Source organism: Erinaceus europaeus, chromosome 10 (assembly GCF_950295315.1).
Source record: "Erinaceus europaeus chromosome 10, mEriEur2.1, whole genome shotgun sequence".
Taxonomy (NCBI): Eukaryota; Metazoa; Chordata; class Mammalia; order Eulipotyphla; family Erinaceidae; genus Erinaceus; species Erinaceus europaeus.
The window spans coordinates 109,015,008-109,037,826 of record NC_080171.1 but is presented as its reverse complement, the minus strand read 5'-3'; the positions used below and the strand labels follow the sequence as shown (position 1 = coordinate 109,037,826).

General features: G+C 40.8%; 1 protein-coding gene across 1 annotated transcript in view; it reads left to right on the top strand.

Annotated features, from left to right (window-relative positions):
* The first annotated feature begins 10,175 nt into the window (after nucleotides 1-10,175).
* Nucleotides 10,176-22,819, top strand: part of HSD17B3 (hydroxysteroid 17-beta dehydrogenase 3) — a 46,823-nt gene continuing 34,179 nt past the window's right edge. Inside the window, exons 1-2 of the mRNA XM_007539899.2 lie at nucleotides 10,176-10,340; nucleotides 11,541-11,587. Of these exons, the coding sequence (XP_007539961.1) occupies nucleotides 10,187-10,340; nucleotides 11,541-11,587 (201 nt within the window). The 5' untranslated portion in view covers nucleotides 10,176-10,186. The remainder of the gene's footprint in view (nucleotides 10,341-11,540; nucleotides 11,588-22,819) is intronic.

Here is a 22,819-nt window from a genome sequence, read left to right as displayed (position 1 = left end):
ATCTGAAGAAATGGAACTGAAGAAATGGGAACAAAACAGGAAAACATAAAACAAAACTTGGACTGGGTAAGGGAGGCATAGAGCCCCCATCCCCAATAATCCTAGTGGCAGTAAATAAAATAACAATTTCTACACAAAGCAAAACTTGAACTGGTTATGGTATACCACCAAAGCAAAGGACTCTGGGGAAGAAGGAAAAGAGGGTGAGAAAACTTTGGGGCTGTTGGATGTTGATGAACAAGGGACCTAAGTTGTAGGTTAGAGCATTCTGCAGAGAAATTTCACAGAGAGATAAGGGTCTGTCCCTAGGGGTCAACAACTGTTTTGTAAACCACTGACCCTCCAATAAAAAATTATAAAGAAAGAAGGTTGTGGAATATTGGAATATTATCCAAGCCTCACCAGTTAAAGCTGAGACATCCACGGAAGCACTGCAACCTCAGGTAGGTGCTCAGAGTTTGGTGGTTGTGGTGAGAAGGGGTGCGGGAGTGAAACCAAACACAGCAGTTAAGAGCTTTGGCCATTTCCCTTCTCTGCGTAGTGAAGGCAATTGCACACAGTACTTACTGGCTGTGTGAAAGGAGGAAACTATGAATTTTTAATTGATGACCTCTGGGGTGTTAGTTTACTGAACTACAGGTAAGGATGCAAGACATTTCTGAGCAAAAGCAATCTGGTCTGTTGCCAAACTTAAGGCGGACATACATAAAGGAAATTTGCAGCAATTGGCGACTGAATGGTAAATTGTTACCTGCTTCTCTGAACACAGCAGCCGCCAAGCAGCAACCCCCTAAGGCTTGGTTTCAGAAGGAAATCATACAGAGAAACTATATATACACACCACACAGCTCAAGGAAATAACAAGAAACAGAATCATAGACCCCATCCACACCCCACCCCATAAACAAAGTGAAGCCAAGTGATTACAACAATAGCACCACCTACTGGCCAGAAGGAAGGACATTCAGAAGTAGTAACAGGTGTAGGTGTGACTTAGAAAGGAAGAGAAGGCAGGACTATAGGAAAAAAAATGGGCAAATATTTGTAAATATAGAAATAACAGTCAACTCATATCTGTGACCTTGGGAGAACTACTGCAGTTTCCAATGGAGGGGATGGGGACACAACTCTGGTGGTGGGAACTGTGTGGACTTATACCCCGGTAATCTTATAATTTTGTAAACCAATATTAAGTCACTAATAAAAATCTAATACAAAACTTAAAAAAAATAAAATTCATGATTTAAAAGTCAACTTAAAAAAAAAGAATTTAAGGAAGTTGGGCGGTAGCGCAGCGGGCTAAGCACACATGGCGCAAAGCGCGAGGACCTGGTGTAAGGATCCGGGTTGGAGCCCCGGCTCCCCACCTGCAGGGGGTGCAGCAGCGGTGAAGCAGGTCTGCAGGTGTCTATCTTTCTCTCCCTCTCTTTGTCTTCCCCTTCTCTCTACATTTCTCTGACCTATCCAACAACGACAACAATAACAACTACAACAATAAAACAACAAGGGTAACAAAAGGGGATAAATAAATATTTAAAAAAAGAATATAAACCCTTAGTTTGTCCCAGATAGCCTTGAATGTATATCTATGAAAATCCTCATGCATATGTAATTAAATTTCCTTTTTCCTGTTAAAAGTATTAAAAATAGAATATTAAATTTTAAAATATTCATATGTGATATATCAGGGGGTGATTCACTGTCTTACCATAAGTGAAGCCTTAGGTCCAACTCATGTCGCCACATGAGAGCACTATGCCCAAGGGACTCCATAATTCTAATGAAGGTTGTCATAGAGACAATATTTTTTCTTTTGTTGATATATACTTTTTGCCAGTACATCTCTTGGCCATCTGTATACAGTGTTTCTTTTTAAAATATTTATTTATTAAATATTTTAATATTTATTTATTTTCCTTTTTGTTGCCCTTGTTGTTTATCATTATTGTTGTTATTGCTGTCATTGTTGTTGGATAGGACAAAGAGAAATGGAGAGAGGAGGGAAAGACAGAGAGGGGTAGAGAAAAATAGACACCTGCAGACCTGCTTAAGTCTTATTTATTTATTAATGAGAAAGATAGGAGGAGCAAGAGAAAGAACCATACATCACTCTGGTACATGTACTGCTGGGGATCGAACTCATAACCTAATGTTTGAGAGTCCAGTGCTTTATCCACTGCACTACCTCCCAGACCACTATAGTGTTTCTTCTTCTTTTTCTTTTTTTTTATTTAAGAAAGTATTAATTAACAAAACCATAGAGTAGGAGGGGTACAATTCCACACAATTCCCACCACCCATTCTCCATATCCCACCCTGATAGCTTTCCCATTCTCTATCCCTCTGGGAGCATGGACCCAGGGTCATTGTGGGTTGCAGAAGGTAGAAGGTCTGGCTTCTGTAATTGCTTCCCCGCTGAACATGGGCGTTGACTAGTCGGTCCATACTCCCAGTCTGCCTCTCTCTTTCCCTAGAAGGGTGGGTCTCTGGGGAAGCGGAGCTCCAGGACACATTGGTGGGGTCTTCAGTCCAGGGAAGCCTGACCGGCATCCTGATGACATCTGGAACCTGAAAAGAGAGTTACCATACGAAGCCAAACAAGTTGTTGAGCATATAGTGTTTCTTCTAAAGAGTATCAAGGAGGTAACATTTATGCTCCTGCTGTCAGAAGAAATAGGAGAAAAATCTTTTTTTAAAAATTTTTTAAATATTTATTTATTTTCCCTTTTGTTGTCCTTGTTTTTTATTATCGTTATAGTTATTATTGTTGTTGCTATCGATGTTGTCATTGTTACATAGGACAGAGAGAAATGGAGAGAGGAGGGGAAGACAGAGAGGGGGAGAGAAAGACACCTGCAGACCTGCTTCACCGCCCGTGAAGCGACTCCCCTGCTGGTTGGAGCCCCCTGAAGGCTCCAACCAACATCCTTAAGCTGGTCCTTGCGCTTCTCGCCACCTGTGCTTAACCCGCTGTGCTACCACCAGACTCCCAAGACAAATCTTACTTATTTCTTTTGTGTAGTTAGTTGAGTAGATAGAGTGATTAAGGGTGGGGTAGTGCTATTATCTCTCTTTCTCCGCCTCCCTCTCCCTCTCCTTCTTCCCATCCTCTCTTTAACAATATAAATGAAGCCTGACTTTGTTCCCTGGCATTGCATAAACAAACACGTATCTATATCTATACATCTCTGAGGCTGAGGGAAATTTCAATGCAGATGAAATATTTGTTGCTAAGTTGTAACACTAATATTATATTATTCTTTTCCCCCATTTTTATTGGGGGGTTTAATGATTTACAGTGCAGTCATTGACATTTCATTATGCACCAGGACCCCAAAGTTTCTTCTGCCCCTCCTTCTCCCTCCTTCTCCCTCCTTCTCCCTCCTTCTCCCTCCTTCTCCCTCCTTCTCCCTCCTTCTCCCTCCTTCTCCCTCCTTCTCCCTCCTTCTCCCTCCTTCTCCCTCCTTCTCCCTCCTTCTCCCTCCTTCCTCAGAGTCCTTTGCTTTGGTGCAATACACTTATCAATCCACATTTCACTTGTGTTCTCCTTCGCTGTCCCTGTTTATTAAGTGGATGAGGAAGGTATGTGTATAGAAAATGTGGATGGGCAGGAGATACTAGCAGTTGAAGCTGTATTATGAGTAAATAGGGCTTCATTAAATTATGCTTTCTATATATTGATATATTTTTGATATAGAAATTATTTTAAAAAATATTTATTCCCTTTCTTGTTGCCCTTGTTGTAATTATTATTGTTGTTGATGCCATTGTTGGGTAGGACAGAGAGAAATGGAGAGAGGAGGGGAAGGCAGAGAGGGAGGAGAGAAAGATAGACAGCTGCAGACCTGCTTCACCGCCTGTGAAGCGACTCCCCTGCAGGTGGGGAGCCAGGATTCCAACCCTGATCCTTAAGCCTGGTCCTTGCGCTTTGTGCCACCTGCGCTTAACCCGCTGCGCTACCGCCCAACTCCTTGATATAGAAATTCTAAGTACAATATCTTTTGAGAAATCATTGAGAGACATGATCATGATGAAAACGCCAAAGAAGATATATGAATATATGAAATTGAAAGAAAAATCACCAAGTAACCAAATTATCATTTAGACTTTGTGAAAACTGTGGTGGTTACTGGGGTGGGAGAGTGCAAAGGACTTTGGCTGTGAGTGTGTTGACTTACACAATCATGTGTGTAGGTGTGAAGCTATACACCTGAAATATAATTTTGTAAAGCACTTAAAAATTCCAAGCCCGGGGACACACATGGCGCAAAGTTCAAGGACTGGCTTAGAGATCCTGGTTCGAGCCCCCCCCTCCCCCCCCCCCCCCCCGCCCCAGCTTACCACCTGCAGGGGAGTCGCTTCACAAGTAGTGAATCAGGTCTGCAGGTGTCTTTCCCCTTCTCTGTCTTCCCCTCCTCTCTTGATTTCTCTTTGTCCTATCCACCAACAACAAGGGCAACAAAATAGGGAAAAATAGCCTCCAGAATCCAGTGGATTCTGAATGCAGGTACTGAGTCCTAGCCATAAGCCTAGAGGCAAAAAAAAAAAAAATCCCAAGCCCTTTAAAAAGAGAACCTATGCTACAGTTGATTATAGATTGGAAATGTCAAAATTAATGTCAATTCTTATGATGGCATTATCTGTTTGTTTAATACAATTGAAATAAAACCTCAGTAGGAGTTTTGGTGGAGTTGACAGTATGTATTGGCGCCAAATAAATTTCAAAATTTATGAGTATGGAACAAGCTAGGGATCATTACAATATTCTAAAGAAAAAAACTGAAGGCATGTTAGGATAGCTATTGAGGCTCATAAAAAAGTCAAAGTAATTGAAGCAATGTGTAGGGAGAAACAAATAGAAAAGAATAGGAAATATAGAAAAAGAGCAATAAATACACTGTCACTTAACATAGTTATTACATTTTTATAGCTGTAAATTTTGCAAAGTGACCACAGAGTTCAACTTTCTTCTAGAACAAGTAACAGTGTGACTGTAAGTCATTTACTTGACTCTTACGTGCTTCCATTTCTTCATCCGTGAAGTGAGAATATTAATATTGCCTAACTTATAGGAACACATTTTCATTAAAAGTTCAGATTCTTAATAAAGACATAAAAATACGCACAACCTCATTAATAGCAGGTAACTGAAACCACACAACCTCATTAATAGCAGGTAACTAAAATCATCATGTACTTTTTTTTTTTTAGTTTGTCAAAAACTAGGAAGCCAACATTATCAAGATTTGATTTAAAAAAAAAGAGAAAAATAGACAGTGTCATGTCATGTTTGTGGCAGTCCAAATTGGCCCAACCACTTTGGATAACAGCTGAGATGATCTGGTTATCAATTTGATGCCTCTTTCATTCTTTTTTATTTCTGAACGACTCTTTTTCCTTCTGCTCTTGTGGTGCTCCGTGGGCATGTGGGACACCCAGCGGAGTTCACCCCAGTGAGTTTCAGGGACAGTAGGTAAACTTGAAGTTGTACAATGTGACATGTGTAAGTAACTGTGTGTCTATATGTGTGAGTGCATACATGTGTTTAAGAGGGTAACTTGCACATATATAGCAAGGTGTAAATAAAATAATATCCAGGGAGTCAAGCGGTAGCACAGTGGGTTAAGCTCACGTGTCACGAAGAGCAAGAACTGTTGTTCAGTGCAATCTAAATCTGAAAGCAAATCTGTCTATCCAAGAGAGACGAATTGGCTATGCAAGAAAAGAGGAATCAATGATATTCCCAAGATATTCTTGAGCAACTGGAGTATAAAATATGTCATGTCTTTGATGGGTCTAGACCTCAAATAAATCCCTCTCTCCATTGTTACCAGTCATCTCTATCAGGAACAACAAAATAGACTCCTTTGTGGGCCCCCATAGGATCTTGCCCTCAACTTGGATCAACACTGGTAAAGAATATTCCATCCTCTGAAGGGAGGCTGGACAACATACTCTATGCTACACCTGAAGAAGATGGGTCCTGAAATTGGGGCAGCTTGGAACATTCCTACTCATGACCACAGAATGTGAGCTCAGATCTACAGGGATGCAGAGGTCACATAGGCTCCTAAGCTGAATATGGGTCCCAGATCACATCAAATTGATGGGGTTGACAGTCAACAATATTTATACACCTTTCCCATATTTGGGAGCTACTATTTTCCCTGATGCAGCTTTCTGGTCCTTTTCCAGCCATGACATCATCAGACAATAACTTGGATCCACCTGCATATCAGATTTCAGGCTCAGGGGGAAAAAAAAAAAGAAAAGAAAGGAAAAAAGAAAAAAAATTAGTATAGCCACAGGCCCTTTGGAATCTAACCAAAATATGTCTACTAGCTATTTACAAAACAGAGGACCCCCCCCCAACTCTTCATCTGCACTATTCCTGTCTTTAGGTTCATGATTGGTCAACAATTTGGTTTTGTATGTTAACACTCTTTACAGCCACCAGGTTCCAGATGCTCTCCTCAGCCCCAGGAATCAGTTTATACGAATTAAAGTTTGAGATACTATTTAAATGGAAATGCCAAACAGTTAGTTGGATATGCAAAATCTGCATTACCAGCCTGGGTGGTCCTTGAAGTTACAAATACACTGTGGTTCCTCAGAGTTACACAGAGTTCTTAAGGCTAAAATTATGAATAATTGCATCAGCATTAATGAACACTAGTAGAAAAGAAGAGAGAAGTTAAGGACTGAACCCTGGGCCAGTCCTCCTGAATGATGACCGTGATCTGCTCATTCCTTCCTGATTTGGTTGCCAGGCTCACCCTCCATATCCATAGGGGTCCTCTTCTCTCACCAGTCAGAGTAAGTTTTTTTTTTTTTTTTTTTTTTGCTTCCAGGGTTATTGCTGGGGCTCAGTGCCTGCACCATGAATCCACTGCTCCTGGAGGCCATCCCCCCCTTTTGTTGCCCTTGTTGTTGTAGCCTTGTTATGGTTATTATTGTTGTTGTTGATGTCATTCATTGTTGGATAGGACAGAGAGAAGTGGAGAGAGGAGGAGAAGACAGAGGGGGGATAGAAAGATAGACACCTGCAGACCTGCTTCACCACTTGTGAAGCAACTCCCCTACAAGTGGGGAGCCGGGGGCTCGAACCAGGATCTTTAAACCGGTTCTTGCGCTTAACCTGCTGCGCTACTACCCGACCCCCCCAGAGTAACCTTTTAAAAGCAACTTTCAGATGCTTCGAATCCACTGTCCAGTACCATTGTATTCAGTGGCTTCCTATTGATTGTAGGTTTGAGTTCCAACTTCTTACCAAGACTATCTGGCCGCTTCCTAGGTTTCCCTCCAGCTTATGCTTTCCTCCCTCTGCTTTTCTACAGAGCAATCCTGATACTGTGGGTGCTGTTTTACTTGTTGTTCCCTTAGTTGTAGGGGGAATCTCATATTTGCAGGACTGACTCCTCATTTAAATACCAGCTCAAAATGCCACCCACTCATAGAACATTAAAGACCCATTAGATGCTCATATGGAGAAACATCACACACCATTTAGAGAAAAATTCTCTAAAATATGATCAGGAATCACTCAATTGCACTGTTTCATGGTGCTGCTAGCTGAAGTTCTGTTATTTGTTTGTTTGTTTGTTTATTTTTGCCTCCACAGTCATCACTGGGGCTTGGTGCCTGCACCACGAATCCACTGCTCCTGGAGGTCATTTTTTTTCCTTTTGTTTCCCTTATTGTTTGTCATTGTTGGTATTATTATTGTTGTTATTATTGCTGTCATTGTTGGATAGGACAGAGAGAAATTGGGAGAAGAGGGGAAGACAGAGAGGGAGACAGAAAGATAGACACCTGCAGACCTGCTTCACTGCTTGTGAAGCGACCCCCCTGCAGGTGGGGATGTGGGGGCTCGAACCGGGGTCTCTAAGTGGGTCCTTGAGCTTTGCACCATGTGTGCTTAACCCTCTGCATTACCACTTGGCCCCGAGTTCTGTTTTTTAATTTATTTTTATTATCTTTATTTATTGGATAGAGATAGCCAGAAATCTAGAAGGAAGGGAATGATAGAGGGAGAGAGACAGAGAGACACCTGCAGCACTGTTTCACCACTTATGAAGCTTTCCCCCTGCAGGTAGGGACCGGGACTTGAACCTGGGTCCTTGAGCATTATAATGTGTGCATTCACCCAGGTGTGCCACCATCTGCCCCCACTTCTATTACTTATTTGCATATTGTCTGACTCTCTTACTAGACTCCCAGTTCCCACAGGGAAGTGAAGCTGCCTTGTTTACCATTGTTTTCTCCACAGCCAGGCACAGAACCAATAACTATTTGTTGAACAGATGATAAATGATGATAAATGGATTTTGCATTCTTTGAAAAGATCCCAGGGCTGCCATTTTTATTTCTTCTTCTAGACTTTATGTTTTTGACTGTCTAACTTTTTCTTTTTTAGTGATTCAACATTTACAAAATTACATGTCAACAGGGGTACAATTCCACACCATTCCCATCATCAGAGTTCAGATTTTGATCCTTCCATTGCAGCCCACTGTGGTTCTCCCAAGGTTGCAGACCTGGGTGAATCATCATCTCTATAGCTATCTATCTACATTTAAACATAATTGATCCCCTTTTCTTCCAGGTCCAGTCCTCTCTTCCTCTTCAAGCCACACATAACCCTATTAGTTCATTCAAATGCATCTCTCCCCTTTCTTCCTCTCTCTCTTTCTGGGACCTGATGGAGCTGGAGTTCAGAGACCTTTTATCCTTTTCCTCCTAGCACTTCTCCCCCACTGGAAGTATGGATCAGAATTGTTTTTGGCGTGCAGAAGATAGGACTTCTGGCTTCTGTAATTGCTTCTCTGCTGGACTTGGGCTTTGGTAGATTGATGCATACCTCCAGCCTCTCTCTATCTTCTCCTAGTGGGGTAGAACTCTGGAGAGGCAAGGTTCCCGTACACATCATTGAAATTGTCTACCCAGAGAAGTCAGGATGGAGTCATGATAGCATCTATAACTTGGTGTCTGGAAAGTGGCAGGACATAAAGTGAGACAAAATAGTTAATGAACCAAAACATAGGAACAGAACAGATGAGATTAGGAATCCTAGTGTTGAAGAAAGCTAGGAGATCCACCTTAGGCATGTTTCCAGGAGCTCATGCTTATGGTAGTCCCTGCTTGAGTTTGCTAGCTAGCATGCAGTAGGATAAAAACATTGTCTGAGAAAATGGTGTCAGATTAGAGAAAAGGGTTAGAAAATTGGATTGGGGGAGAAAGTAGCTCCAATTCTTGGAAATATTCTGTAGATAGAATTAACTATTTATCTCCATCCACCTGACTCAGTGTATATATATTAGCACCAGAGCCTGTGTAACCCCTGAATTCTTATTGGTCTGAGCTTGCAGCTTATGGTCACCACTGGGAACAGTGCAGGCTGCACTGGTTTCATGGAGGCAGGGCAGGCTACCAGAGCCTCCCTCCAGAGACTGGGACAATCCCTACCATAGCTGCTCTATGGTGAGGGCAAGGTCCTAGAGGGCCCACATTCCTGATGGAAGTGACCAGTGGTGGTGCAGAGAGGGGTCCTTTAGAGGTCTAGGCCCATCATATTTGTGTGGGAATCGAAAGATTCCCTAACTAGAGCCTCAGATGATGAGGTGGTGTGATATTGACCAAAAAGGCCATTATTAAGTGAGCCAGTCTCTTTCCCTTATCCAACTTTTTCCCCCCAGTTTTTTAAATTCTCTTTATTTATTGGATAGAAATAGCTAGAAATTGAGAGGGAAGGGGGTGATAAAGAGGGAAAGAGATAGACACCTGCAGCTCTGCCTCACCACTCGTGAAGCTTTTCCCCTGCAGGTGGGAACCAGGGGCTCTAACCTGGGTCCTTGTGTGCTGTGACATGTGTGCTCAACCAGGTGCGCCACCACCCAGCCTCCCTTATCCAACTTTTTATAGTCCTCTCTTTATCTGGTACATGTCCAACTTTTATATCTTCACCCATGGTTGCAAAATCCCAACTGTACTGCAAAGATATTAGAAAGAATACTTCCTTCTTTCAATGCCTGTGAATTAAAGGACTGTGCAAAGAAGCTACTTTAATCTAAATGTCCCACAGTGGAATGAAATGTGCCCGTTGATGCAGGAAAGGTGAAGGACATGCCCTAGAGAGCGGGTTGAGGGAGTGAGGCAGATTTGAAGCTGCATCTGCTGTGCTGCAGTCATGGGTGAAGTTCTGGAACAGTTCTTCATTTTAGTAGGGTTGTTGGTGTTTCTGGTTTACCTGATGAAGTATTTGAGATTTTCCAAATTCATTTTTCTGCGGTTCTGGAATATTCTGCCGAGGTTTTTCTTGAAGTCCATGGGACAGTGGGCAGGTAAAGAAAAGTTTTCTATCTCCTGTGTTTTATTATCTCTGCATATATATATATATACATATATATTGTATTTATATGATATCTATATATCTATATATATCCTTTTTGAAGGGTGGTGGTAAAATGAATGAGTGATTAAAATGAAGTGATTCTGCTTGAAGCTTCTACAACTTGGTTTGCTTATGCTTTCAGCTAATCTAAATATGTGTGTATATATATATATATATATATATATATATATATATATACATATATATATTAATACTTGGAAAACACCCTCTTTAATTGTTGGTGCAGAGGTAAATTACAGATATGTAGCTACTGAATTGTAATGCATTTTGAAATTTGATACTCATACAAATGAGGCTCGTCATAGAGCTCAGGGTTAAGTATATACATAAGACTCGATATACTTACTAGAAAGAGAAGAGGGCAAAGGAGTATAATGGTCACGCAAAAAAGACTTCCATGGCTAAGTCTCCAAAGCCCCACGTTTAATCTCCTGCACCACCATGAACCAGAGCCGAGCGAGGCACTCTGGTGAAAATAAATAAATAAATGAATGAATAAATAGATGAAAAAAATTGTTAAAAAAAGGAAAAAAAAAAACCCCAGTTTGATCTATAAGTGAATCAATACAGGTGTTGAGTGCAAAGACCTCAGTACCCTTTTTGCATTTCCCTCTTTACTTTATTTCCAATCATCTATGGCTTTAATGTTTATCTTGTGGGAGACTGAGTAGACTGGGTAGACAATGGAAGGGAATTTAACCTTTAGATGAGACCCAGATATTCCCTGAGAGTGAAAGTTAGGTATGTGGGTAGGAAGCTATCAGTGCCTCCTGCTGACCTATGGTGAATTAGGGTTCACCAATGTCTAATTGTTATTGGGGTGGGGTCCTGAAAGTTCTTTCTGGCTGAGACTTTTGCTTCGTTTTAGAATGTTTTCCCATAGTCTTCTCATCTCCTCAAAAATTTTTTCATTTTGAATGCTTAGTGCGTATGATTCAGGGCTGAAAAACTTGACAGTTGACACAGTTAGGCAGGTTGGACCTGGTTGGGGATGGGGGTTTGGAAGAAACAGGCACATTGCCTCGAATATTATGTCTAGGTATTTTGTCTACAAGAAAATGTAACCAGTGAGAAAGAAAGACTTTAGAGATTAATATTCTGTTTTACGGCCATTTCTGCTTTTTTGCAGTGATCACTGGAGCAGGTGATGGGATTGGGAAAGCTTATTCTTTTGAGGTAAGTAGTATTGGAAACTTGCTCTTCCGGTTTTGAACACATCCCAGTGACTTCATGAAGACCCCAAACAGGATTTTTCTGATAATAAATGCAATTAATGTTTATTTATACAGGAGAATATTTTCTATTGAAAAAGAAATTTAAAACTGGGGTGGAAAAAGAAATTTAAAACTTATAGTCTTATCCCTCTGGACTACTATAAAAATGCAATGATCTTTAAAGATGGCAGTGTCTCTTATTGGGAATTGTTTTAGGAATTTATAGAGCCTTGCAACTAGTCAGTTACATATTAAACACAATTAGAAGTGATAAAAACCTTTATTTTATTTTTTAAAATTTCTTTATTTGGGGATTAATGTTTTACAGTTGACAGTAAATACAATAGTTTGTACATGTATAACATTTCTTAGTTTTCCACATAATAATACAATCCCCAATAGGTCCTTTGCTATGCTGTTCCAGGACCTGAACTCTCCCCCCCAACTGCCCCAGAATCTTTTACTTTAGTGCAATACACCAACTCCAGTCCAAGTTCTGCTTAGTATTTTCTCTTCCGATCTTGTTTTTCAATTTCTGCCTGTGAGTGAGATCATCCCATATTCATCCTTCTGTTTCTGACGTATTTCACTCAACATGATTTCTTCAAGCTCCATCCAAGATGGGCTGAAAATGGTGAAATCACCATTTTTAATACCTGAGTAGTACACCATTGTGCTAAACACTGTTAACATTTATTATTTACATTTTAACTAGAGCATATATTGATTTAAAAAGATATTTATGTAGGCATGACATATTAGCTATACCTGCCATTAATGGGGACAGCAAAATATTGCATAAAAAGAGAAGCCAAACCAATACTCACTGGAGTATGATTATTACCTTTGAATATTTCCAGAGAGAGAGAGAGATAGCATAATGATTATGCAAGATTTTCATGCCTGAGGATCCCAAGTTCAACCCCCCATACCACCATGAATCAGAGCTGAGTAGTGCTCTGGCCTAAGTAAAATGTCTTTGCCTGAGGCCCCAGATGCTACAGGCTCAATCCATGGTACTAATTTATCCCAGAGATGAGCAGTGCTCTGGTTTCTCTGGTCTCATTTTCTTTCTCTTCCTCGTAAAGTAAATACCAAACAAAAACTTAAAAAAAAAATGAAATAGTTAAGCCTTTAATCTCTTACTGCAAAAAAAAAAAAAGCACTTAGAACATACATAGAATGGTATGCTGTTTTTAACATTATAAATACAACATTTTCTTTTTTTTCTTTCTTTTCTTTTTTTTCCTCCTCCAGGGTTATTGCTGGGCTCGGTGCCTGCACCATGAATCCACCGCTCCTGGAGGCCATTTTTCCCCCCTTTTGTTGCCCTTGTTGTAGCTTCGTTGTGGTTATTATTATTGCCCTTGTTGACGCAATTCGTTGTTGGATAGGACAGAGAGAAATGGAGAGAGGAGGGGAAGACAGGGAAGGGGAGAGAAAGATAGACACCTGCAGACCAGTCGCTTCACCACCTGTGAAGCGACTCCCCTGCAGGTGGGGAGCCGGGGGCTTGAACTGGGATCCTTACGCCGGTCCCTGCGCTTTGCGCCACATGCGCTTAACCCACTGCGCCACGGCCCGACCGCCCCTTTTTTTTTTGCCTCCAGGGTTATTGCTGGGGCTCGGTGCTGGCTCGGCTAGGTGCCTACACCATGAATCCACTGCTCCCGGAGGCTATTATTTCCACTTTTTTTGTTGCCCTTGTTGTTGTTATTGTTATTATTATTGTTATTGCTGTCGTTGTTGGGTAGGAGAGAGAGAAATCAAAAGAGGAGGGGGAGACAGAAAGGGGAAGAGAAAGATAGATACCTGTAGATCTGCTTCACCGCTTGTGAAGCGAGCCCTCTGCATGTGGGGAGCCGGGCTCAAATTGGGATCCTTCTGCCAGTCCTTGCACTTCACGTCACGTGCGCTTAACTTGCTGCGCTATCACCCAGCCACCCACATTTTCTTTAATGAAGTATTGTTTCGTGGAATCCATATGTATTTAATTTCTTCTGCATACTGACCTTAGAACCTTTCAAAATGTAATAAGTAGTAGAAGAATATTAAAAATTATAAGATAATGGCTGTTACAAATACTAAACATAATAAGAAATATTTCCATTAAAATAGAAAAAATAGATAACCCTAGAAACAAATTTAATATAAAATTTGCAAGTCTTCTTTCAGAGAAGATGGACGACTGGGTCAGACATGTACTTTGTCATGTGTATGGCCTAGGTTCGAGTCCTGCTACCACATGGAAAAATACAGTGGTGGAGCCCCAGTGGTGCAATCGATTAGCGTGCTGTACTTTTATGGAAAATACAGTGGTATTGTAAGAAGCGTCAGTGATTTGGTGTTACTTCCTCTTTCTCTGAATGAGAAAAATGGTTGGAGCAGTGAGATAGTAAGTGCACAATGCTCTTGCTTGCCATAAATAAATAAACAAATTAATTAATTAATTCAGGTTTTGTACAAAGAAAATGACAAAATCCCATGGAGATATGAGATAACCCGAATTAGAAAAATATCACATTCAGGGTGAAGGTAGATAGCATAATGATTACCCAAAGAAATTCTTATGACTGAGGCTTCAAAGTCCAAGGGTCAGTCACTCATACCACCATATTCACCAGAGGTGACTAATGCTCTAGTAAAAAAAAAAAAAATCATATTCTTAAAGAAAAAGATACTTTGTACTTCCAATTACTCCCAAATTAATCCAAATTCCAGATTATGTACATTTTTTTTTTTTTTTGCCTCCAGGGTTATGGTTGTGTCTCAGTGCCTGCACTACGAATCCACTGCTCCTGGAGGCCATTCCCCCCCCCCCCCCCATTTTTGTTGCCCTTCTTGTTGTTATTATTGTTATTGCTGCTGTTGTTGGATTGGACAGAGAGAAACTGCAAGAGGAAGGGAAGACAGAGGGGGAAAAAAAATAGACAGCTGTAGACCTGCTTCACAGCTTGTGAGGCGACCCCTTTGCAGGTGGGGGCAGGCGGCTTGAGCCGGGATCTTTATGCTGGTCTTTGAGCTTCACTTCATGTGTGCTTAGCCAGCCCCCCTGTAAACTGTTTATTTATTTTATGCCACCAGGATTATTTGCAGGCTCAGTGCCTTCAAGACAAATCTACTGTTCCTGGTGACTATTATTTTTTTTAATTCCTCTTTAATTTGATAGGACAGAAATTGAGAAGGAAAGGGGGAGACAGAGGCAAAGAGAGTGAGAGATACCTACAGCACTGCTCCAGTGAGCATAATGCCCCTCTGCACACACAAAGGTGTTCATAACATAATTCAGCTTTCTGATGACCAGAAGATGAAAGGTCACCTTGACTGCTATGGCTGGAGAGATCTCACAGCACCACTTTTCCGAAAGCAATCTCTCTTTTATAGTCATTGATATTAAGCCTCTATGACCAGTTATATAACTTCTCCCTATCGGAGACCAGGTTCCCAGAAAGTACCTAATATTTTATCCAAAAGAAACTTGGCCTTATTCCTTAGTTAACTGGGTGGTCAAGCAATTCAGATTCTTTCTCTATGATTTTCAAGATTCTTTCCTCAAATTCATACTGACCTGACCTACTTGCAGTCCTTTGTTGTCTTGAGACTCAAATCCTTTTCTTTCTACTGAGACCCATGTGAAAGCTCTTCTTAGTTATTATTATTTTTAAAAAATATTTTATGAGTTGGAAGGTGTGGATTCCATTCCTCACTCTGACACTGTCTGGAAATTTGGGACAAGTTACTCATCCTTTCTGGGTTTCTGTCAGCACCAAAGATACTTTCCAAGAAGTTTCAAGTTCAAAATTATGTGTCTGTTCTAGACTAATCCTTGTTTTCCTCTTCTCTGTGTGCATATCTTTTCTTCATTTTTTGGGTTCTTTTCATGGGCTGTGTCCAAAAATTTTCTGGGCTACCAACCACTCCATGTAGGCTCCCTAGCCTCCCTGCCCCCTGCTTGTAGTGTTTGTAGTGAATTTATTCTCTTCTCACTCAAATGAAAAAAAAAAAATCCAGGTGAGTTTGAGTTATTGTGGGCTGTAGTGGTTAAAAGCCTGAGACTGGGAACTGATTAGAGTCTGGATGTTCAAAGTCTGCCTTGATGTTCATCGTAGAACTATTATATCAAAAAACCAAAGGTGATGACAATCCCTCCTGGGCTTTTGTAAAGAGTAAAGGAGACAAAGTGGGCAAAATGCTTTGAACAGAGTAGCCGTTTCAAGTTTGACCCTATTATCATAGGATGCTTAAGCTATTTCCTCTCCCATAGGCTCCATCTTCTCCTCCTCCTCCTTCTTTTTCCAAAGAACAATGTTTTTTGTGTTAACCTGTGTTACTTTTCACATAATTCTTTCTTCCTTCCTGATATACCAAGATAATTTTTTTTTTAACATTTCCATTTTGTCTAAGAAGCCTCCTTTACTCATTTTTTAGGGCAAGCCTGTGGGTAACAAATTTTCTTTGTATGCTTTGGTGGTGCCTTGGAAAGACAGTCTCATTTGGAAAAGTGGTGCCTTGGAAAGATAGTCTCACTCACTGTAGGATCTGTGGTTGATAATCTGTTTCTTCCAGTGCTTGGAAGGTGCTACTTCCTTCTGACTTCTGTGATTTCTGGTGAGAAGTCTCATATTATTTCAATGTTTGTATTTTTAAAACAATTTTAAAGATTTTTCCCCTTTTGTTGTCCTTATTTATTGTTATTAATGATGTTGTTGTTGTTGGATAGGACAGAAAGAAATCAAGAGAGGAGGGGAAGACAGAGGGGGGAGAGAAAGATAGATGCCTGCAGACCTGCTTTACACCTGCAGGTGGGAAGCGGGGCCGGGGGGTGGCTTAAACAGGGATCTGATGCTGGTCTGTGAGCTTTCTGCCATGTGTGCTTAAGCCTCTGCGCCACCTCCTGGTTCCCCAATGTTTTTAATCTTTTAATTATTTTGTTTGTCTTTTCTCTCTCTCTCTCTCTCTCTCTCTCTCTCTCTATATATATATATATATATATATATATATACATATATATATATATATATACATATACATATACATATACATATACATATACATATACATATATATATGAAAAATAGAGAAAGCAATCATATCACTGAACCTTCCTCCAGTGTGGTGGATAGGCTCAAACCTGGGTCAAATGAATAGTAAAGCAGGTTTACCATCCAAGTAAGTTATACCCCTTCCCCCACCCCGTAGATATAATTTTCTTTCACTTCTTTTAAGACTTTTTTGGTGTAATTTTCAGAAGTTTAGATATATTTTTTAATAGGACAGAGAGAAATGGGGAAAGGAGGGGAAGACAGAGAGGGGGAGAGAAAGATAGACACCTGTAGAACAGGGACCCTTACGCTGGTGCTTAACCCTCTGTGCTACTGTCGGATTCCCTTAGATTTTTTTTTTAGGTGAATTTCTCAAGATATCGTATTTGAAGTTCTCTCAATCCCTTGAATCATATATATATATATATATATATATTCCTTTTTACAAATTTGGAAATTTTAAATCATTGATTTTTAAAGTTTTTCTTTCTAGCTTCCTTCTCTTCTAAGAAATCAATGACCTCAATGAAAGATGTTATATCTTTTTTATAATCCAGTGCATCTCTGAAATGCTATTCATTTTTCCTTTACCTTATTTTTTCTTCTGTTGTTGAGATCAGAGAATTTCTATTGATATACCTTTTTTATATTTATTTATACTTATTTTTCCCTTTTTGTTGCCCTTGTTTTCTATTGCTATTGTAGTTATTATTGTTGTTGATGTCGTCATTGTTGGGTAGGACAGAGAGAAATGGAGAGAGGAGGGGAAGACAGAGGGGGGAGAGAGAGGGACACCTGCAGACCTGCTTCACCTCCTGCGAAGCGACTCCCCTGCAGGTGGGGAGCCGGGGGATCGAACCGGGATCCTTACGCTGGGCTTTGTGCCACCTGCACTTAACCCGATGCGATACTGCCGACTCCCCACTGATTTACCTTTGAGGCTTATTTTTCATAAGTGACCAAAGATTCTTTCTTTGGCCACCTCTATTATACTACTGAACCAACCTAACAAGTTTCAAATTTGGGCTATTGTATTCTTCCCTTCTAAAATCTTTATTATTTTATTTTCGTTCTAAAATCTTTAGTTTTGTTTCTTTATATAATCTGTCTCTTTGCAGAAACATTCTGTCTTTTCATTTTTTAAACTATGTTTCAGATTGACTGTTGAAGCATTTTTATGATGGCTGCTTTAAAATTCTGGACAGATAATTCTAATGTCTGTGTCCTATAATTGCTGGCATTTATTTTTTCTCAACGTGAGGTCTTCCTGGTGTGATCAGAAACACACACACACACACACACACACACACACACACACACACACACACACATATTTTCTATCATTGGGACTTCACTGCTCCAGGAAACCTTTTTCAGATAGAAAAAGAGAAACATGGAGAATCTACCTTCTTCACTTCATCTTGGATGGAGCTTGAAGAAATCGTGTTAAGTAAGATCAGCCTGGAAGAGAAGGGTGAATACAAGACCATCTCACTCATAGAAGCTGAAAAATAAGAACATAAGGGAAACACAAGGCAGAACTTGGACTGGAGTTGGTGTATTGTGCCAAAATAAAGGACTCTGGGGTGGGGGCTGGGGGTGGAGGAGTGCTCAGGTCCTGGAATATGATGGTGGAGGAGGACCTAGCTGGGGGGTTAGAGTGCTATGCAGAAAACTGAGAAATGTTACACAGGTACCAGCTACTGCATTTTACTGTCAACTGTAAACCATTAATTCCCCTCAACAAAATAAAGAAAGAAACAGAGAGAGAGAAAGACACCACAGCAACAACTTGAGTACAGAGGGAGTCAGACTGTCACTGTGGCGGTGCTCCTGGCAAGAGGAACACGCTACCTGAGTGAACTATCTCACCTGTCTGATGAGTGCTTTTCTTTTTTCTTTTCTTTCTTTTTTTTTTTTCTTAATGAGCTCTGGATGTTTTCAGTGTAATGCTCTAAGAATATGGATATTATTTAAGTCTTCTGTTTTGAGTATATGTTGACATTGCTTCAGCAAGGGGATGAGGGAATATTGATTTGTAGGATCAAAGTCCTAGTTCTCTACTTGCCCTTCATTGGGTGAATACTGCCACTTGATTACTTCCGGGTGGAGGTGAGGGTGAGGGCTGCCTCCCTACAAGAGCAGAAACGGTGTTTGGGAGAGGTGGCTTCACCACTCCTAGAGTGATGGCGGAAGTTCTGAGTCTACACTAGGCCTCAGAAATTATCTCTTGGAACGCTGAGAGGGGATGGCTGGGAAGGGCAACTCTGGTATTACTGGCTGGCAGTGGAAGTTCAGGTGTTTGCTGACATGAGGTGCCTGGGATCCTACTCTCTCCCAGGCTTTCTCTGATGCTAACCTGACAAGGGTCAGAGACCTGGTTGGAGCAACCTCATTAGGGTGGAAATTTTTACTCTGTTGGTGAAGCTATAGGATTTAAAAAAAAAATCTTTTAGGAGTTTACAAATTTTCTGCCTTTCAAAACTGCTCTTTTCTGGTTCTTTAGAGAACTGACACCCACTGGTACTATTTTGTCTGCACTGTTAACGTGTCTGAACTGCTAGCTTCTGTAACAGTAAATCTGGAATATATGAGGCAAAAAGAGGACAAAGGAAACTCACTCTTGCACTGTTCTGGTGTTAGACCACCTCCTAATTCTATCCTTTGGACTCTCGTAAGTTTATTTTATGTATTCTGCCCAGGCTGCACATTGTAGTTGCATTTAAAGACAGGAATGGGGAGAAGTACTTGTGTCCTTCTTTCCTATAGCCTATTGTCCTGCTTTGTATTTTAAACCAGTGCGTATTTGTATTTTAGAGTGGACAGAGAGGATTTGCCCTCTTTAAAAAAAAAAAAATCTCAAGTATTATTAGAGGCAGGTGGGAAAAATTTATGACAAGGGGTCATTCTGGGGATGTAGGAGGGGAGTGGGCCAGCTCTTCCAACCTCTTGAAGCCACTCTTGGAATGACCTTTCACACCCTTACTGCTCTGTTAGCACCATTCGCTCATTCACTGCTACACAGAGGAATCCCTGTCTCCCCCCCCCCCCCCCCCCCCCCCCCCGCTTTCCCACCACCTGTTATAGATTAGTGGCGACAAGTACCTTCCTTGACCCAGGCCTTAGTGTACAGTAGAAGGAAAACAGGGCCCATTCATCACAGCAGGGCCATTCTTCAGGACGGTGTCTGGCAATGAGTTCTGGGAAAGGGAGTGCTTCTGTGGCTTAACTCCCTGAAAAGGGGGGCCATCAGACCCCTGTATGGAGCCTGTCAGTTGGAACATTTTGGAAATAAGATTGAGCCCTGTTCAAGTTGACAAAGGGGACAATGCTGACCCAGGCAGCCAAGTGTTCTCTGTGCTTCCCCCTCCTGGCCCAGACCACTTTACATAGAACCTTTACAACATCGATGGCTCTTGAGAGAAGGAGCACATTTCAGGAGAGGCTGGAAGCCCACCAGGCAGAGAGCATCCTTTGTGCTGAAAATGCAAATTGTTTTTCATTTAATGAATAATCCCCTCCCTTCAGGAAACTGATGAAGTGAATTGTCAGACAAAGGTGATTCATTCTTTAGTTTTCCTTTTCATGGATTTCAGACCTCAAAAATGAGTCCTGACGAATGAGGTCTAGAAGTAGGGCTGGGGAATTTTCATGGAAAAGAAGAAAGAAGACTCACTATCTCTGTTAGGGGGTCAGGCTTTGAAATAAGAAGGGTCTTTTTTTTTTTTTGTCTTTTAATTTTCTATCTCTTTAAGAAATTAAGAGACTTTAATTTTTAAAGCAGTTTTAGGTGCATTAGAAACATTGAATTGAGCAGAAGGTCCACCCCCCACCCCCATGCCTGGTCTCCCCCCACTCTGCTGTAGGCATTCCCCCACCCCCCCCAGAAGAATTTGCTACAATCAAAAAGGCTACAGATTTACCAGAGTCCTTTCTTCACCTTGCATTTCAGTCTTGGTGTAGTTTTTTTTTGTGCTGGTGTTTTGTTTTTTTTCAGAGGAAAGTATGAGGCAAATTCAGGGCAAGATATCTTTGTTTTAGGCCATCTCTTTCTCACTTTCCCCTCCTCCTGGCTAGAACAGAGCTTCATTTAGGTCCAGGTAAATCAAAATCATCGCGAGAGTTCTTGTGATTTGATTTTCTTTTAACCGTTGGCATCACATGGAGTACTTCTGACATCTGAAGTTATGGTGCTATGGTCTCTCTTTCTCACACTTTCTTGCTCTCTCCTCTATCAATCTGAATTAAAAAAAAACAGTTTGCAAGCAGTGAAATTATGCATGTGTGAGTCTCTGGTGCCATACACCTAAAAAAAAAAATCATTGTGTTCCAGTTAAACTTTAAGTGAGTGAATAAACGTTTTTGAAAGTCATGTTTAAGGGGAGGTGAGATAGCATAATAGTTATGCAAAAAAACTTTAATGCCAGAGGCACCAAAGTCCCAGGTTCAATCTCCATACCACTATATACCAGAGCTGAGCAGACCCTTAAAACATAGAAACTGTCATTAAATGTCATGGTTAAACATATTCAGAAATTAATTACTTAAAGGCACAGCAAATGCAGAATATCACATAGGAAAAAAAATTGGTGTGTGTGGGGGGAAGTGTCATCACCTACATCACTAGTCCAAATGACTTTTTTAGATAAGAGAGGCAGAGACAAAGACTTAGGGAGAAAGAGACAGAGAGAGAGAGAGAGAGAGAGAGACAGAAACAGACACAGAGATAAATAAAGAGAGATAAAGGGATAAAACACTGAAGCTTTTTCCAACGCAATGGTAGCTGGGTTCAAACCTGGGTTGCACATATTGCAAAACAGCACACTTTCCAAGTGAGCTCTTTTAGACAGCTCCACACTGGAATATTTTTATATGGCTGCTGAATATTAATTATTTGTTTATTTTTATTGCCACCATTTTTATTGCTGGATAGCAGCACTATGGATCCACTGATCCCACTGGCCATTTTTTCTCATTTTTTTCTTTCTGTTTTATTTAATAGGACAGACAGAAATTGAGAGGGGAGCTGGAGATAGGGAGAGAGAAAGATAGACACCTGCAGACCTGCATCACTGCTCCTGAAGAGCCTCCCCTGCAGGTGGGGAGCCGGGGCTAGAACTGAGGTTCCTGTGTATAATAATATATGTACTCAGCTGGGTGTGCTGCTGTCCGGCTCCCCTTAATTATATCTTTGACACTTCCCTGGCCAAGGCTGGGATATGTGACAATATCTTCAGGCTGAAGATCACCTGTTAGATTTACTTCAAAATATTTTAGTACTGATGACATGATATGGGGCCCAGTTAGTATTCATTTTAAACAGTTTCTTGAGATATGATCCCCACACCAAAAAATGTGCATGTTATAATTGTACAATTCAGTGATTTTTAGTGAATTATACAAATTGTTTATCAATCTCATCATCCAGTTTTAGATCAGTTCTATCACCCTAATTAAAACTCTCCAGAGCCCTCGCCCACTAGGGAAAGATAGACACAGACTGGGAATATGGATCAACTCAACAATGCCTATGTCCAATGGAGAAGCAATTACAGAAGCCAGACCTTCCACCTTCTGCACCCCATAATGATCCTGGGTCCATGTTCCCGAGGGATAAAGAACAGGAAAGTTTCCAATGGAGGGACTGGAATATGGAATTCTGGTGGTGGGAACTGTGTGGAACTTATCCTACGGTTTTGTCAATCATTATTAAAAACAAAAAATTAGTAAGTGCTGACCTGCTCCAAGGACTTTCAAGACCTTCCTAGAAATAGGGAAGAGGGAGAGAGGAATGTGAGCTTGGGGACTTTCTAGCATTTTTCTCTATGAGTTACAGAAAGCAGGCTGTGCCCTAGCTGTCTGTCCCTTTTAGTAAACTCTTGGGTTGTTGGAAAAGCCACAATTTATTTTTCTATGCAAAAAAAAAAAAAAGAAAGAAAAGAAAATGCCTCATAACTTTCCTGTTCAATATTTTCAAAGTACCTATTCTGAGTATGTTCTCTTTTTCTGCTGGGACCCTGACTAAATCTACTTTTTAATTAATTTTGAAGGATGCTAAATTGAAGTTCATCGCTTATGCTTTAGCCAGTAGACCTTTTAATCGAGGGTTTGCCCCTTAGTCTAACAGACGCTATAGGTTATTTTCAGAGGAG